General features: G+C 40.4%; 2 protein-coding genes across 2 annotated transcripts; one reads left to right on the top strand and one right to left on the bottom strand.

Annotated features, from left to right (window-relative positions):
* The first annotated feature begins 2,927 nt into the window (after positions 1-2,927).
* RFXAP (regulatory factor X associated protein) lies at positions 2,928-17,158 on the top strand. The gene is made up of 3 exons (XM_027557397.1): positions 2,928-3,721; positions 9,098-9,205; positions 11,534-17,158. Exons 1-3 carry the CDS (start codon positions 3,227-3,229, stop codon positions 11,642-11,644), a joined length of 714 nt encoding a protein of 237 aa, XP_027413198.1. The 5' UTR covers positions 2,928-3,226; the 3' UTR covers positions 11,645-17,158.
* Positions 5,951-8,792, bottom strand: LOC113902065 (protein SET-like). The gene is made up of 2 exons (XM_027557048.1): positions 8,748-8,792; positions 5,951-7,058 (listed from the first exon to the last, which is right to left on the bottom strand). The coding sequence occupies exons 1-2, from the start codon at positions 8,790-8,792 to the stop codon at positions 6,465-6,467; spliced, it is 639 nt and encodes a 212-aa protein (XP_027412849.1). The 3' UTR covers positions 5,951-6,464.
* Positions 17,159-18,489: the final 1,331 nt, after the last annotated feature.

Raw genomic sequence — 18,489 nt, 5'->3', positions numbered from 1 at the left:
GATCTCCTGTAGGATGGACTGGTTGGATTTCCTTGCAGTCCAAGGGACTCCCAAGAGTCTTTGTTCACCACAGTTCAAAAGCATCAATTCTTCAGCACTCAGCTTTCTTTATAGTCCAACTCTCTCATCCATACATGACCACTGGAAAAACCATAGCCTTGACTAGACGGACCTTTGTTAGCAAAATAATGTCTCTGCTTTTGAATATGCTGTCTAGGTTGGTCATAACTTTCCTTCCAAGGAGTAAGCGTCTTTTAATTTCATGGCTGCAGTCACCATCTGCAGTGAGTTTGGAGCCCCCCAAAAATAAAGTCTGACACTGTTTGCACTGTTTCCCCATCTATTTCCCATGAAGTGATGGGACCAGATGCCATGATCTTCGTTTTCTGAATGTTGAGGTTTAAGCCAGCTTTTTCACTCTCCACTTTCACTTTCATCAATAGGCTTTTTAATTCCTCTTTACTTTCTGCCATAAGGGTAGTATCATAATAGGTTCTTTAATGGTGTGTAAATTATGTCTCAATAAAACTTTAAAAAAAAACCAATCTGATGTCATTTATTGAATACTATATAAAAGGAATTTGTACTAGGATTTAAATAGTACTTCCCTCAGTGATGTGCTAGTATTTTTTTAAACCAGTTAACTGATATAAAGAATGCTTAGCACACAATTTACAATCAATAATACAATACATGACTCTTAATTGTAAACTCCAAACACTTATACTTCGGTGTGACTTGCCATTTCTTGCAAAACCCACTATCAGTTTTTAAAATTATTTCACCAACAATAGCGTCACAAATTCAAACAATAAATAAATGCTTGATATCTGGCTAATACAGCAAAGAAGCTGTGCACATTATTGACCAACAGTGTAGTTCTGACAAGAATGTTGACTGATATTTTTATTTACTTTCAGGAGAAAAGTGAAACAATGAAGATGTATGCCAGAACTTCACTTGTTCTTCACTGAGGTAAGAAGCTTCTTTGCTGAAATCAATCATGACAGTTGTCAAAGAATGAAAGAATATTTTCTCAATTATGGATGGGTGGTATTGACTATATGACAGCCACAGACATGAAACATTTTAACTTTAATCTTCATTAACATTTTTGCTATCACTTTCTTAAATCTAGAGACAACCAACAATAAATTTAAGCCCTGCTTTGTAGCATTTGACAATTTCCATGGTGTTAATACTTCCACAATGGCTGGTTTCAAGCTACCACCACATCTCTTAATGCAGAGCTGAGAAGAGATAGGCAGTATCAGACCAGTAAACAGTATTTCCACATACAGATACAACCAACATAATTTATCTTATCAGCGTAGCTAAGAGTAAAACAATTATGAAGAGATGAGTTTTGAGTTTTGTGATCTTTGTTTTTAACATAAATTAATTGTAAATTTATGTAATTTAATATATTAAATATATTTATGTAATTTAATGCAACAATTAATAGTATAAAGTATAACAATGAGCTTCCATCCACTGGTTCTAACACACAACCAACTGCCCATTTTTCCAGCAAGAAAACTGAAGCTCACAGAGATTGTCACTAACTAGCCCTGGTCACACAGGACAGTGCCACCCAGGTCGGTCTATTTCAAACCTTCTTCCTCTCCTTAAAATGTAGCTGGTTTTAGCAACTACTACAGGCATCAACCAGTAGCCATCAACACTGGGGCAAGACCCTCCACCACAGCCGGCTTCCATCAACTACCTCTAGTCACATGAAAAGACTAACTTGCTGAAGGCTCAGATGATAGTTAATAATTTTTTTAGAAATAAAATGTTTTTAAAAAAATTTTTTAATGTAATTAAGACCTACCCACATAGCAACATCCAAACACTTTCCTGTGAACAGATTTATCATTTGTTGGGTAACCACTGCTTTCCTTTCCAATGGGTGGAATGGGAACTCTGACTAGAGAAGGAGGAAGAAAAAAAAGGAGAGAGCACATCTACCTGACAGTTTTGCTAAGGGCAAGGAAGGATCCGATTTGACTGAGTCCAGATTCAGTGACCAGCAATTGCATAACAACTGGTAGGAATGATAGATCATTGTCTTTCTAACGTTTGCCATTTGATAATCCTATTCACACATTCCCGTCACTATAGTTCGTGAAAACTGTACTGAAGACTTACCTTAGAGGTCTTAGCAAAGGCCACGTGCTGTGCGTCCTCAGTCACCAACGACTCTTTGCGACCCCCTGGACTAGCCCATCAGGCTCCTCTGTTTCCTGGATCTTCCAGGCAAAAATATTGGAGTGGGTTGCCATTTCCTCCTCCAGAGGATCTTCCCAACCCAAGTCTCCTTTGTCTCCTGCATTGGCAGGCGGATTCTTTACCACTGAGCCGCCTGGGAAACCCAAAGACCACGTATTTTAACCAATTTCCAAGAAAGAAAAAGGTTTCAAGAGTAAACCATTTAGTTCTCCACAGAAATACATCCCGGCCCGGGTCTGGTTCACTCCTTCTCCTCCGTGGTACCATTTTCACATCGGCCGCCTCTGCCTTCACTGACTGCTATCTAGTGGGGCCTGGTCGTGACACGGCCACTGCTCAGCCTCTCAGCTCCCATTCCTGTCAGAGTGGGGTGAAATATTATAATGCAGTCCTGATGCCGCATAAGAAGGCTCATGAACAATGTGAATTTACACTGTGGAGTTTCAGTAAAAAAAAAAAAAAAAGTGCTTCGAAACATTTAGGCAGAGTCGGTTCCAGTCAAAAAGCGCGGCCAGGCCCAGCTCCTCAAAACCTCAAGGGCAGGCAGCACCAGACGCAGGACAGAGCGCCACGCAGCAATCTCCCGCCACCGCGAATCCCACATGCGCAGTCAGCCCCTCGGGCGACTGCTCAGCCCCACCCCTCAGAGACGCAGGGTTTCCTGAAGCCACGGAGCGTAGAGACGCTCACGCGCCGGCGGCAGACGCGCAGGCGCAGTGGGGGGCTATCGCGGAGCCCTCTCGGGTGTTTCTCGCGGTCCAGGGAAGCTGGTTTGCTAGGTGCAGTTGGGCCCGTCAGGTGCTGAAAGGCCGGGCTCGTGGATCCCCAACACCTAAGTCTCAGCAGCACGGAGGTTCAGGGTGTCACCGAAGGCGCGGGGCCGGGCGCCGCCAGCGGCGCGCTCCGCCCCGGAGCCCCCGCCCCTGCACCGGGCCAGGCCCTGACTCCAGCCCCCGTCCCGGGCGCCTCGGCCTCGCAGTTCGCGCTTCTGGTGATGCACCCCTGTGGAGGGCAGGACGAAGCCGCGGCCGAGGGCGTCCTGCGGCCGGCTCCGGCCCTGGGGGGCATCGGCGGGCCCGGCAAGCCCGTTCGGTACCTGTGCGAAGTGGCGGGGGATGGCGAGGAGGAGGCGGGGGAGGACGAGGCCGACCTGCTGGACACCTCGGACCCCCCGGGAGGAGGCGAGAGCACAGCCAGTTTGGAGGATCTGGAGGACGAGGAGACCCACTCGGGGGGCGAGGGCGGCGGCGGGGGAGCCCGGAGACGGGGCAGCGGTGGTGGCGGCGGCGGCGGCGGCCTGAGCAAGACATGCACGTACGAGGGCTGCAGCGAGACCACGAGCCAGGTGGCCAAGCAGCGCAAACCGTGGATGTGCAAGAAACACCGCAACAAGATGTACAAGGACAAGTACAAGAAGAAGAAAAGCGACCAGGCCCTGAACTGCGGTGGGGCCGCCGCGGCTGGCAGCTCAGGAAACGTCAAACTGGAGGTATGGCCTGGGGTCTGGGGGAGTGGGAGGTGAAAAAAGAGACCCAACTCCTGCCGCAGACCGCAGCTTCAGCGCCTGCCCACCGGCTCCCAAAGGGGCCGGGTTTCCGTGGCTGGACTTGTGGCTGAAAGTTAGCGAGTGCTTGCCCTCAAAAAGTTTATGCAGACGTAGGCAAGCCTGAACAGTTTTGGTACACCCTTGTAGAGATGAGTAAATCTCGATGAAAATGGTGTGACATGGTAGCAAAGCTGTAATTTCAAAGATCTGGGATATGGGCTGGAAGGGCAGGTAGTAAATTGAGCTGATTCATCACTGGAGGAGTAGGCAAAGAGCATTAGGAACCCAACTGAAATCGGTCCTTTAGAGAAGGTAATCTCTTCCTTTTTTCACTACCCTATTCTCAGTATCCTTTTCTTGAGTATACCTAATCTTAGTACCCTGTTCTCAGCACCTTTCCACTAGCTAAAGTGGAAAAAAGAGTACTTTGGTTAGTATTCTTTGTGTTATATTCTTAATCTTATCTCAGTACTCTGTTCTTATTAATAGTGCTTAGTTCTGTTCTCAGTGTCTTTCTCTCAGTTAACTTTATTTTTAATACTCCAGTTCTCAGTAAATAAGCATCTCTCTTATTCAAGAATGAAAGTAAGGGTAGTCGTTTGACCCTCTGTTTGTTCCAAAGGTACTCATTCACTTCAGAATTCTTTACAGACTGAGAAGATGATACACTTCTTTTCAGGAAGGAAATGTTTTACCTGTAACCACTTTCTTTTTCTTTCTTTCTTTTTTTAATTGTCAAGCATTTACACCTACAGTTTGAGGAAAATACATAAAAGGCAAGTAGATACCTGAATTAGAATCTCTCCATCCAATCCCTACAAAAAGAAACTTAAATTTTTTCCTATTCTGAAATAACTTGCATGATTTCTTAGGAAAGAGAATTTCTATACTCAACAAATAATAGCCATTTACTTAAAGGACACTATCAGTTTGAAGAATCAGAAGCTCTAAGTCTTTGTTGAACTGAGTGGAAAGAAAAGAACTAACGGCAACAGTCAGGATACAATAAGGGCCAACTGTAAGTGCTGCTTTCTTTAGTAGTGGAGAGGATAGATCACTGTAGGCTGAGATATTCTAGAAAGGCTTTGCAGAGAAAATGCAACTCAGTATAAGCTAGAAAGGACGGCTAATAGTTTATCAGCTCAGTTTCTTATATGCCAGGCACAGTGCTCAGCTATAAATGGAGTCTCACCCCCTTCAGCAGTGAGATAGATACTTTACTTTCCATAAGTGGAAGCTGAGGCAAAGAGAGGTTAAGTAACTTGGCCCAGATCATGCAGCCAGCAAGTACTCAAACCCAAGCAGTCTGGTTCTAGAACCTTCAGTCTTATCCACATGCTATCCTGCTTCCCTAGAATTTTGGTGGTAAAAAGAAAGAGAAGCACGTCTTAGTAAAGGAAGGAGAAGTGGGAATACAGGAGCTACTTTTCGGAAGACTAAAGTGGAGTATCTGTGTGGTAAATTCACAAAAGATAAATTTGGAAAGAGTTTGAAGCCAGTTTTTGTATGATACTGAATGCCAGGCATTGGGATTTGAATTTGGAGGCTTCAAAAGAAAGTTCCTAGTTAGGCAGTAACAAGGGCTCCTATTGTAATGGTGTGGGTTAAAGTCAAGGGCCTCTAGATGTAGAGATTTTTAGGAGATAGCTATAGAAGGACTGGTAGGTGGTGACGGGGTGTGCTGCCATAGTATGAGTAGCAAGATTAGAAATTAAGGTATTTAAAAATCAGTATTCCTTAAAAAAAATAAAAATCAGTATTTCTGACACAAATCAAGGTTAAATGAACAGATGTATATAATGTTTATTTATTTATTTTTTCTTTGTGTACACATTTAGTTTTATTATAACAAAGCAACTTGTACACTTTTAATGTTTAAAACTGAGCATCATCTTTCCTTTCCAGTGAAACAAAAAGAAAAATTTAAAAATAAACAGGAACAAAATTACAATAGAGAATGTCAATTGCAAATAAGATCCTACAGGTTCTGCTGATTCTCCCATCGAGTGGCAGGGCTCAAGTCATCATTAGGAGAGAATTTTATTTTAAAAGTGTCATCTTAAACTGCAAGGATGTCCATTAAACATCACAATTAAACATGCCAAAGAAGAAGCCATGTTGTCAAAATGCCCACTTAACCCACCCAAACATCTCAAACCCACCCTTTGCTGACCTTCTATAACCCCATTTTTTTAAGGTTTTTTTTTTTCTTTTTTTAAACAAGAGAAAGTAGACAGATACATGTTGGTAAATGCTAACTGTCCATATTCACATAGAGACACAGTGTAATCTCTGAGCCCAATATACAGAGAAAGGAGGAAAAAAGCTAGAATTCTATGCACTACTACACAGGGGCCTAGCACCCTCCAGCTTCCAGCAGAGCTAAGGGAGCAGAAGGTTTTTCTTTTTTTCCCACAGAGCATGGTGGTGTTGATTCCATAGTTTTTGTTGAGACAGGAAGGGATAAAAATGAATTTGGAACAGAAAGGGGTAGAAATTCTTGTCCCACTGAATTCTGCTCAAGGTATTTCCCCCCCCAAATAAGTTGTGAACCATGGTATAAAGGAGAAAAGAGACCTCAAAAACAGGGCGACTGACCACAAGAGGAGGAAAAAAAAAAAAAGACTGCAACTTGCTCCCAGGGACTGGAGAAAATTAAAAAAGGTTGGAATCCATCAGTGTTCCATTAGTCATCTTCTCCTTCATCTTCCTCTCCTTCCTCCCCCTCATCATCTTCTTCACCTTCATCCTCATCCCCTTCTTCATCAATGTCTTCCAATCCTTCTTCCTCTTCGTCGTCGTCGTCATCCTCTTCTCCTTCCCCTTCCTCATCATCCATGTCAGGAACCAAGTAGTACTGTAATGGATTTGGCCAAATATCATCTTTGATGACCTCTCCTAACTCATCTGCACCTGCATCAGAATGATCAGTAAACCAGGTGAAGAAGCTTTCTGGTTCCTCATGCTGTCTCTTCCTGCTGGCTTTATTCTGTGTTTGACTTGATCGTTTCGTCAAATCCTTTCCAGATTTCCATTTGATTTCAGTGGACTTTGAAGATGGATCACCACTCTCATTCAGATGAAATTCTTTGGAGAGAATTTTATTTTCGAAGTAAGGGTTTTCATCAAAATAAAAATCTATTCTGTAACCTGATTTAATGTCTTCAAATTCTGTCACTTCAACTCTTGTCAAATAATGCAGTGCCTCTTCATCCTCCTCCCCAAGCAGTGCAGACACTTGTGGATGGTTAACAAATGTTATAATGTTTAGTCCATGTATCTAAAAATGGTGCTGTGTGAGTGACACAGAAAGGAACCAGGGATGAAAGCAGTGACCTGTGGGATTGATTATTATCATAAAATGTCTAAGAACACTGTCATTTGGAAGAAGCAGTAGAGTTATTTTGCATAGTTCTGAAGTAACCAGGACTCAGGTGAGTCACAAGGGTTATGTGTTTCAGCCCAACCTAAGGAAATGCCACCTAAACGTTAGTTACTCAAAACCAAATCAGTTCAGTTCAGTCGCTCAGTCGTGTCTGACTCTGCGACCCCATGGATTGCAGCACACCAGGCCTCCCTGTCCATCACCAAATTCTGGAGTTTACCCAGACTCGTTGTCCTTTGAATCGGTGATGCCATCCAACCATCTCATCCTGTGTCGTCCCCTTCTCCTCCCGCCTTCAGTCTTTCCCAGCATCAGGGTCTTTTCCAATGAGTCAGTTCTTCGCATTAGGTGGCCAAAGTATTGGAGTTTCAGCTTTAGCATCAGTCCTTCCAATGAATATTCAGGATGGGTAGCCTCAAAAATTGGTAACTCCTTAGAACAAAAAGTGTTGAAGATTTCTATAATTCCAGCACTTGCAGAAGTTAGGACTGGATGACTGAAGGTTATTTTCACTACAAGCTTCTATGATTTTGTCTTACTAACATTCTGAATGTATTAATGCACAGTGATGTGTGTGAGGTGGTGAGAATACGGGAACTCCACGTCAATTTCAACATCCCATTTCTAGTGCACATAAGAATCAATCAGTCCCATAAGTAGTTAATCTTGTGGGGAGAGAGAAAGAAATTATTTTTGTTTTCTCTGAGTATTAGAGTCTCCTTTTTACAGGTGTGTGTGTGTGTGTGTGTATTTGTGAGGCTTAAAATGTTTAGGGGTTGAATTTTTTTTAACATTAAATTGATAAACTTCTCATAGTGAAAGAGATAAGGCGAATAGTCTAATAGATAACTCAGAAACCAGTAGAAAGAAAGTCAAAGGATTTCCCTGGTGGTGCAGTCGTTAAGACTCTGCACTTCCAATGCAGGGAGCATGGATTTGATCCCTGGCTGGGGAACTAAGATCCCACATGGCATGGCCAAAAATAAATAAAATAAAATTGGAAACGTTTTAAAAAAAAGATCAAGAGAAAAAAACAGCTTAACATCTAAATAATCTTTAGATGAAGAGCAGAATAAGAGTAAATTTATACAAGGCATGGCTTATGTGACTTTATATTTGTCAGAATTTTTGTATATAGTCAGCATTTTATAAGAGTCAGAATGTTTCAGTAAACTTAACATTTTGTTGGCCAGGAAAATTGTAAGTATTTAAGATCCTACCAGGTAACTGGGGGAACATAATTGGTAGTAAGTGCTGCTGATTTTGAGTAAGGATGCCTCAGGGTATGGTGTGATTTCAGGACTACCTGTTTTGTCTATACCGGTGGCAAGAGATTACTTACACCAGTGCTTCTCAGTCTTTTCAAAGCCAGTTTGTCATTTTTCTCCTGGTGACTTCCAAATTTTGAAATCTTTGTGTATCAATTGCTTTTCTTTAAGTAATATTTTACTGCCCACCCCATTTTTTGGTTGGTGGTGGTTGTTGTTTGTTGGGCAAAAAAAGCAGTGAAGAGTGTTTCATTAGCACTATATAAATGGCCTTTGCATTCACATACTCCATCCAAAGGCAGGCAGACAATTTGACCTGGATAGCTTTATCTGAAGACAGTGTTCCGTTTCCACTTGGCATTGTTTTGTAATGTTGAAAATCGCTCACAGCTATTAAAATAGGTCCCCTTCCTCTACCCCTGCCCCTCTGTTGATTTTTGAGAACTTCTGGAGACTGAAGATCCCAGATTGGAAATTCTGGAGGGTGAGGGAGTGAGGCGTGTTTTGTAATGTCAATACTTTGCCTAGTGACTTAAAGAGGGACTTTCCCAAAGGCTCCCAGGAACTGGGCAATAAGGAAGAGAAGCAAAGCATCATTGAAATGCCTGTAATCATGGATTATTATATCAACTCTTAATCCTATTTGCATTTTGTCTTTTATCGCAGGAAAGTGCAGACAACATACTCTCCATTGTAAAACAAAAAACGGGATCCTTTGGAGATCGACCTGCAAGACCTACCCTTTTAGAACAAGTGTTAAATCAAAAAAGACTGGTAAATATCTGTTTGTACAGTAGTTCCAAACCTGACACATTTGTTTGTTATAAATGAAACTGTTCAACTTTTGAGATTTTTAAGCTGGTTATCACAGTTATAACTGTGCCTCTGCCAGTATACATTGGAATCTCATAAAGACAAAATTACGGAGAAAATATAATTTCAGTTCAATTCAGTCGCTCAGTCGTGTCCAACTCTTTGCAACCCCATGAATTGCAGCACGCCAGGCCTTCCTGTCCATCACCAACTCCCAGAGTCCACCCAAACCCGTGTCCATCGAGTTGGTGATGCCATCCAGCCATCTCATCCTTTGTCGTCCCCTTCTCCTCCTGCCCTCAGTCTTTCCCAGCATCAGGGTCTTTTCACGTGATTCAGCTCTTCGCATGAGGTGGCCAAAGTATTGGAGTTTCAGCTTCAACATCAGTCTTTTCCAATGAACACCCAGGACTGATCTGCTTTAGGGTGGACTGGTTGGATCTCCTTGGAGTCCGTGGGACTCTCAAGAGTCTTCTCCAACACCACAGTTCAAAAGCATCAATTCTTCAGCACTCAGCCGTCTTTACAGTCCAATTCTCATATCCATACATGACTTTTAGCTACATAAAAATGAATACTGTAGTAAAAAAATGGCAGCATAAAAATAAAAATGCAAACTTGAAAATAACAGGAAAAAGAGTTGCAATAAATATATAAAAGATGATGTTTGATACGGTTGACATTTTTCTCATACAGATTGATGAAGAATTTTGCCCTCAATACATTGCAAAAAAAATATAAACGGAAAAAAGCAGAAATGCTTCCCTTATATGATATGGAAATGTATTTCATATCAGTAAAAAAATCACATAATAAACAGTTCAATAAGTGAAAATTATTTAAATGATAAAACACAGTGATGTTGAGGACTCCCATGAAAGGGACTCTCATTCTGATGGCATCTTACATTAGTACAACACTAATATAATATTTATTATAATATTAATAAAAGAAAGCAGTTGGACAGTCTGTATCAAGAGTCCTTAAAATGGTCATTCCTTCACTCAGAAATCATTTTACTGTGAAGACATACGCAGGAAATGAATCCTAAGTATAGATAAAGTTAAGCGTAAGGACATTCCCAGAAATGTATTTATCACAAATAGTAAAATAGTAATTTAAACAACTTCATTGTTCAGTAGCCTCATAACAGCTAAGTAGACTGTTGTACATTTACTTAATAAAGGTTGGGCAGTCTTTACAAGAGTTGGACACGACTGAAGTGACTTAGTGGGCATGCATGCATTGGAGAAGGAAATGGCAACCCACTCCAGTATTGCCTGGAGAATCCCAGGGACAGAGGAGCCTGGTGGGCTGCCGTCTGTGGGGTCGCACAGAGTCAGACAGGACTGAAGCGACTTAGCAGCAGCAGCAGCAGTCTTTACGAATAAATTTTAAACAAAAGCATTTAATAAATAGGAAATATACTATGCCGTAATGTTAAATTTTAAAATCAGTATTTAATGATGGTACTTCCATCTTATTTGGTTTATCTTGTTCAGTATATTCGGTTCAGTTCCTGGCATGTTGTGATTCATGGGGTCGCAAAGAGTTCAGTATATTAGGCTCAAGGTTTTTCTTCCTTATCAATTTATATAAATACTTTAATAAAAACAGTCTTATATTTGTTATGTGAGTATAACTATATTTAAAAATGGTCAATGTATAAAACTTATTAGTTCTTTTAGAGCAGTTGTATTTCTTTTCTGAACTTTTAGTAGCGTGCTAATATTAGTTTTATTATACATGTATACCTATATTTAAACACACATACCTATACACACAATCATACATCATTTTTAATTTCTTCCAAAAGACTTAGTGAGCTAGTGGGAGGAACTTGAGCTCCAGTACTTGTCAAAAATGTATATGTTTCTAAACTGGAATTTTAACTGCCATGTTTACATGGGGTATCTTTTCATTTCCTTTTTTTTTTTCCCCTTGCTGTAATCTTGGGCCAGCGCTCTTTTTGGCCCTTAGGTTTCATAAAGACTATACATGCTGGCATATCATAAAAGCATTTCCTTTGTGTGCAAAGTCACCAATAAAATCAGGCTTCCCACATGAGTTTTAGATTTTAGTATTTGATGCATGATACCAGATTTTATTATTATTAGTTTGAAGTTTAACTGCAGTACATCAAATGAAGAAATGAATTCAGTTCAGGAATTTTTTTTGTAAGTATATTATATCGGGTATAAGGATATAGCAGAGTAATTTTACAGCATGAATACAATCTCATAAGAATACTGCTATTAATAAACATATTTTCTCTTTCTCCTTTTTAAGTCATTACTAAGAAGTCCAGAAGTGGTGCAGTTTTTACAGAAACAGCAGCAGCTATTAAATCAGCAAGTTTTGGAACAAAGACAACAGCAGTTTCCAGGAACATCGGTGTGAGGAAATTTATTAAGAAGATCTACACGTTTTTTATCTTACTGTAGTAGACAGACGGACATATTTTTATACTACAGATAAATGGAGTAAGACATGCCAGCAGATGGTAAACATTTTCCTGTGAATGTATGTGTGCATTTGGAGACAAATAAGCATTGCACATTGTGCGTCTAGTCCTTTCAGATCACCATGGATTTGAGGAAATCAGCTTATCTTTCCAGGGTAGTATTTAAATACAAGGTTTTTTTTTAAAAAACTAAGTTTCTCTTCAGTCATTGTTACTGAAGGTAATACAGCAGTTGCTTTCTGTGGAAGTCATGAAGTTAATAGATATTAATCTTGGATCATCTAACCAGTGGTTCTCATCAAGGGGCAATCCATGGCAGTACAAGGGCCAGCCAGCCATCCAGTTGGAAATGGATGGGTATGTTTTGTCACGGTGACCTTGAAAACTTGCTGTTTTTTAGTGAGTGGGCCAGGAATGCTAAGTGTCTGAAATGGTCCCCCACAGTTCAGAATTATCTTACACTCGGTGCCAATAACCCTCCTCTTAAGAAACACTGAGAGCTATTTGTGTTGATAAAATGTAGTTAGGGCACCTGGAGTTGGGTTCTCATAATAACCTTTTCTTTCCGGTTAAGACTGGAGCTGTCAAGGTGGTAAGCATATTTTTTATGTGTAAAGAAAGGGATCATTATTAAATATCTGAGAGAGTAGGATGTGCACCTCTTCTCAAAGACGTGCTGGTAAAACCCAGGAGGTATTAACTAAGTACCCTGGAATGAGTGCGCCTCCTAGAGTCGGCCTCTCTGCTTCTATCAGTGTTCTCTTTTAAAGCAAACAACTTTTGTGTACTGAATTTGTGAACAGTACAAACGTATGTCCTCTTACCAGTGTCAGAACAAAACTACTTTTTTATACTCATTTCTTTTTCAAAAAGAGATCCCCAAAATAACACTCCAGCATTTTTGTCAGAAGATCGTATTATTCCTAGATAATGTTCAGAGAGTGATGGGCAATCTGGATAGATACTTTTTTCTTGTATTTTCTCCTAGTAAAACTTTTAAAAGGCAAAGCTTACCAATAAGAGTGCCAAATCAAATGTCAAGAAAGTATTTCTAGTGTTAGAATAATAAGTGCATAGGCCTGAAAGTTAAAACTGTGCAGAAAGTTGTTACAGTCTCTTGAGTTTTAAGCTATGAAATATATATCAAGTTGAAATTTAGTCATGAATGTTCTAAGATAACCTTAAGGAGAGAAGGAATCTTTTTGTTGACTTTTTTTATCTGTTTTTATACCTGCATATCTGTGCAGAAACACTTTTACCAGAATTACTCATTAAAGTCATTATCGACCTTTGAGTTGTCTGATTCACTAATTCTCTTCTTCAGTTGCTCTACACCAGATGCAGAGGAATTCATTTACATTTGTTATCCACTGTTCGCTTGTTTTCTTAATTGTGGAGCTGGGAGCTTTTTTTGAATCCCTAGAGTATAAGTTAACATCTGTAGTTAAAAAGCAGCTTATCCTTCTTCAAGTGAAACAGGATGAGGAAATTAGAAAGTAATAGGTCAGTAAAAGCTGAAGGAACTTAAAATATATTAAAAGAAAGGAACTACTTAATATATAAAAAACAATCAAGTTTTTACTTATTTGGGGTAGGTTTATTGCAGTTTGCCCCCAACTTTGTTTTACCCCTCCATGTATGTGTAACTTTTGTAATGTGGCTTCACTGTTCGTCCCACTGAGGGGTTGAGTTTATTTATCCTTTAAATCTGGAGAACTGGCCTTGTGTGTGTATCCTTGGATGGCCTCAGGGAGCAGAGACACCATCCTAGCCTGGGACCCCCTGTTTTGGACTGCTGTGTGAGAGGCAGTAGATCTTGTATTTCTTGTATCTGCCATGGTTATTCAGGTGTTCTGTGACATCCAGCCAAACCAATATCCTCAATAATATTAGTATTATCCTCAGTAATACTGTATGTAAGAGGGTTGATGAGCAGCATTGAAGATTTGGTCTGGAAACCAGGAACCAATAATGGCAATCTGCAATCAGGTGACAGTTTCACAGGGCTCCAACAGACATAGAGGAAGAACGATAAATTGCAAGCCTGAGCTCAAATTCATTTAGTGGAAGAAGTGGAGGAAGTTAGGTTGCCTTTGTGAGAGTACTCAGTAATGGGAGCTAGAGTTCTTGCTGAACAGAGAAGAAATGAGGCCAACAGGAAGTGGAGTTTACTATGACATTGCAGAGCAAGTGTAGGAAGAATCCGAGAACACGGGGTACTTCATCTAGGAAACTAGCAGTACTCATTACAATGAGTTAGCAACTGCCCCAGTCTTTATAACACTCTGTAACAGTGAGTATATCAATAACTCAAGCTTCTTTATGCCTTGGTTCTAAGACCATTCCCAGACTTCCACTTGAAGAGTGGGATTTGGAGGGATTGAATAAACAAGCCTGTAGGATTTAGTGGCAAGTAAATAACTCAGGGATGGCTCTCAACTCAGGGAGAAACCCACAGGGCTTTGCTTCAGCTCATCAACCAGCAGCTCTAGTGCACCACCAAAACTTGTTGACAAGCAATCAGAAAAGGAAAGGGAAAGAAAGAAAACGATGAAACAGATGTTTTGCATCAGAAGTAGTTAATCCAAACAAGATGGTCTTCAAAAGAGGTGTCCATCAAAGATTGTATTAATCAAAAATTGTGAGGGGACTACAGTTAGTTTTGAATAGGCAAAAACAAAAGATCATAAATAATGTTACCAAAATTATATGTAAATGTATAATTAAATGCTCATGCAAGCTCATATGCAAAATTGGAAGTGGTAAAGGAAAATTGGGTCACTGGTGTCATGGGGTAGAAGAATGGGGTGTTCAGTGGTTGGGAGATCTTTTATCAAAATAATCCTTTGAACGCTTAAATTTTTACCACGCACAGATGACTCTTTCCAAAGTGTTTTTGTTATTACAAACTGAAGTCCTATTACAAAGTGAAAACAGTAGATAGGCTATGCTTTTTCCTTGGCTTTCTAGTTCAGTTTATAGAAAGAAATATGTTTTTACTGCCAAATCTGTATTTCTGAATATGTAGCACTTATTTATTGTGAGAGTCCCCTCTGAGAGTTTCTTCCCATCCATGTGAGATCTTAGTTTCCTGATCAGGGATTGAACTCTGGCCCCCTGCATTGGGAGCATGGAGGCTTACCCAGGGAAGTCCCTGGTAGAATTTCTTTTCCTCGCATTTCTACCAGCAGTAGGAATTGCTGTTCTTTTTTTTTTTTACCTCTTGCCTTTCTGATAGCTATATTACTGTTGACTGTTGCATTTACTAGCATTTCCATGAATCCTGGTAAATTTGAGAACCTTTTCCTATGCTTATTGGCTACTTAGATTTGGCTCTTCGCTGCATTAGCTAGTCCTGTCTTTTGTCTATTTTTTTCCATTAGCCTCCTTTTTTCCTAAAATGTGCAAAAAGTCTGGTGACTGTTACGAAAATGAACCCTGTCATTTTTCTTTTTTCATGTCTAACATTGGTGTATTTACCTTTTTATGGTATCTCTTGCCCATGTGGGTTTTCAAATTTTGAATATTTGGACATATCTGACACTTCTTTTATGGCTTTTGGTTTAAAAGGTCTCAATTTGGGATCTTTGACGTGATTGTTGATTTAAAACTTCCTGTTTCTTTTTCTAGAATTAGAAAATGTAATTAGTACAGCTGTGGGCAGGTAGTCCTGATTTCCTTTGTGTAACTAATTGACATGGAAATTTTAGTATTCCTATCATCATTACCCCCTCAGTTTCTAACTTTATGTAGCTATGAAAATGAGTATTATAATCATGATTACAGATGTTGTTGAATGGTGCATGCATTAAGACTGCATTCAGATAGTCTAGCTTATGATTTAGAGATGGGCTGAACTCTCATTTGTTGAGCAGACTTGTTTCACTGTAGAAAAAAATTATTATTAAAATACTAATTAAAATGCTGCTTTTACTGAGTTTAAACTGAATATTTTCAGAACTTTTTAGTGAAAATACTTGACATGTTTAATAATTGAGTTGATCTCATCTTCTAATCAGGACATGGGCTGCTTTTCCCTGTTCTCCTTATGTTATATTGCTCCACCCTCCAAATAATCATTTGTATTATTCTAATGCAGCAAAGGTAAGCTTTTATTATTATAAACTGCAGCAAATTAAATGATACTTTCTATTCATAGCTTTACCCTAGTAATACAGAAATGCATGCAGCCTTTCTTACAATGTAGTCATTGAGCACAGATACTGATTTTCATTAGCTGTTTGTAGTTTGGGCTTAAAAGGGCCCAAGAGTATATGCAGCAGGAAAGCAAAATCAGAGAGCTAAGGAAAACAAGCATAAAAGAAGTAACAACTAGTGAGATTTTCTATCTGTTTTCCTCTCTTATAATTGCAGTCTGGGTCGTTTACTGTCTTTGGTTGGAGACCACTGTCCACTGTTAAGATTTTATAGTGGTTGCCTTTGAAAATCTAATAAGGAGCAGGGTATATTAACATCAGATATTTGCACAAAATTATATTACTGTTTATTGAGGTAATATATTAAGTAAAATACACATACTTAGGTGTACTTCACCATCATGTTGATTAGGATCATCTCTGTGGGTGGCAGGTGAGGGTTAATTGTGACAGCATTATTTTCTTTCAGAAAATGAGTCTTAGAGAAAGCCATATATTTCTAAGATCACCCAAAGTTGTCTGCCAGTATGGAAGCTCCATGTCGTACTCAAGGACCCTGTTTCCAGGCTCCTGTGATGCTTGCAGAGCTGGCCTTTCCTTTCTAAAAGACCCTTCAGGGCTCTGACACCCTGCTTTTTGTGCCAGTGAGTGGACCCTCCTGGGGTCAGGGGTCTGCCAATGTGAGAAAAGCCAAGCCTCCCTCCCTTATCCAGGTACCTTTCTTTCTTCATGCCCAAATGCTCCGTGGCCATGTTTCCTGTGTCTCTTCTTTTTCCTATTCACCCCTTTAGCACCAGCAACCATCAGAATTGCCCTTTGCTCCCTAGTCGCAGACATTCACTACCTTTAAATGGTGTATAAAGTCCATCTAAGACCTTGAACATTTCCTGCTTTGTTAGCAATTGGAAAATGACCACAGCCCCTGCCCAGGCCAGGCACTGCCTATTCTGAAGGGCAATGAGAATTATTTAAATCCTAGTGCAGAAACCTTCAAGGATTTGACTATTTCAAATCATTCACGTCACGCCAGCATTTCTGTAAACTCACCGAATGAAAACATGACTTACACTTAAACCTTACACATGGCTTACTTGGACATGGATCTTAATCTTTGACCTAAAATATCAAATGCATTTTTGAATGCTTTTTTTTTCCCCTAAGAAATAATGGCATGGTTTCATATATTTCAGACAGATTGTGTCCGAAGATTTAAAGCTGTAGTTATTTTTCCCTTCATGACTACTGTAATGTTCTGAACAAACATGAATGAAGAGAATAAAAAACATAATCGTATTTGAAAAAAAAAAAAAAAAAGACCAAAACTCACTGAGTAACTCACAGGTACCCAGTTTGGAGAGGAGGGCTGGGTGTTTTGGGGCCAGCAGAGCGCTGGGCTCTAGCCTCTTCTCCAGCCACAAGATGAAGCCTGGGATCACCGTGGTGCTCCCCACCACGTGGGTCCTCAGAGGCCAGTGCTGCCTAACTGCCTGCACTGTGCCCTCACTGGACAATGCCAGGGCTCACCTCTGGCGTTAGTAACAGGAGCCAGGAATTGAATGCTTAACCTCTAGCAACCAAACTGGCAAGCCTTCCCACAGAGCCTGAAAAAGAGGAGTATTTTGAACACAGATCTCTTAAACAGCTGTTGCACTGGCAGAGCAGATGGAGCCAGGGTAGTGTTCAGAACCAAAATAGCAGTTGTATCACAAATTACAGGTGCTTCCAAACAGGCTTGCCTGCACTTTGTGACAAGAAGCCACTCTTCCCACCTGAGGGTTCAGGACGAACCAGAGACAGAGCTGCATGAGCTTCCCGCACGTTGATGGCGACTGTGTCAGTTATCTAGCACACCACCCCGAAGCATAGTGGTTCACAATAATCACCTCCCCTGCAATAGTGTTAAGGGTTGGCTGAGCTTACTAGAAGGCTTCTGGTGGTCAGGCTCAAGGGTATCTCCTTGAGGAGGGATTCAGGTGAGGGCACAGCTGTGGTTGGTAACATTCAAGACGCTCTATCCTCAGGTCTCAGCGAACTGGGGGCCCACTCCAGGCCAAATCCAACCCACAGTTCATTTCTGTACTGCCACAGGCTAAGAATAGTTTTTACATTTTTAAAGGGTTGGAAAACCAAAAGAAAAATCATCTCATGACATGTGAAAATTACATGAAATTCACATTTCGACATCTGTAAGATTTCACTGGCACAGAGCCACCCCTGGCCACATACATAGTTTATGGCGGCTTTTGCACTGTGGTGGCAGAATTGTGTAGTTACAAGCGGAAAATTTTTACTATCTGGCCCTGGATGGAAAGTCTTCTGACCCCTACTCCTAAGTGTCTCTCTACAGACAACTTCATTAACCATCAGTGGGTTATTTTGAGAATGTTTAGTTTTTTTCTTTCTAAATGATGAGGCCAGAGAGAATCCAGCTTGTCACTTGCAAGCATTATCTCCAAATAATGTACTGCGTGCAGGTGTGAGTAATTTGGGGCTTAAGACAACCGTGAATATAATTTTCATTATATGTACTCCATCTTAACATCATCTTTCAGATTACTGGAGTAAATCTGAGGCCACAGTTAACATTTTTATCAGATGTATGCAAATAATAGAACCATCTATGA

Source organism: Bos indicus x Bos taurus, chromosome 12, assembly GCF_003369695.1.
Source record: "Bos indicus x Bos taurus breed Angus x Brahman F1 hybrid chromosome 12, Bos_hybrid_MaternalHap_v2.0, whole genome shotgun sequence".
Lineage (NCBI taxonomy): Eukaryota > Metazoa > Chordata > Mammalia > Artiodactyla > Bovidae > Bos > Bos indicus x Bos taurus.
The sequence above is the reverse complement of the archived record's forward strand: the minus strand, read 5'-3'. Positions and strand labels throughout refer to the sequence as shown.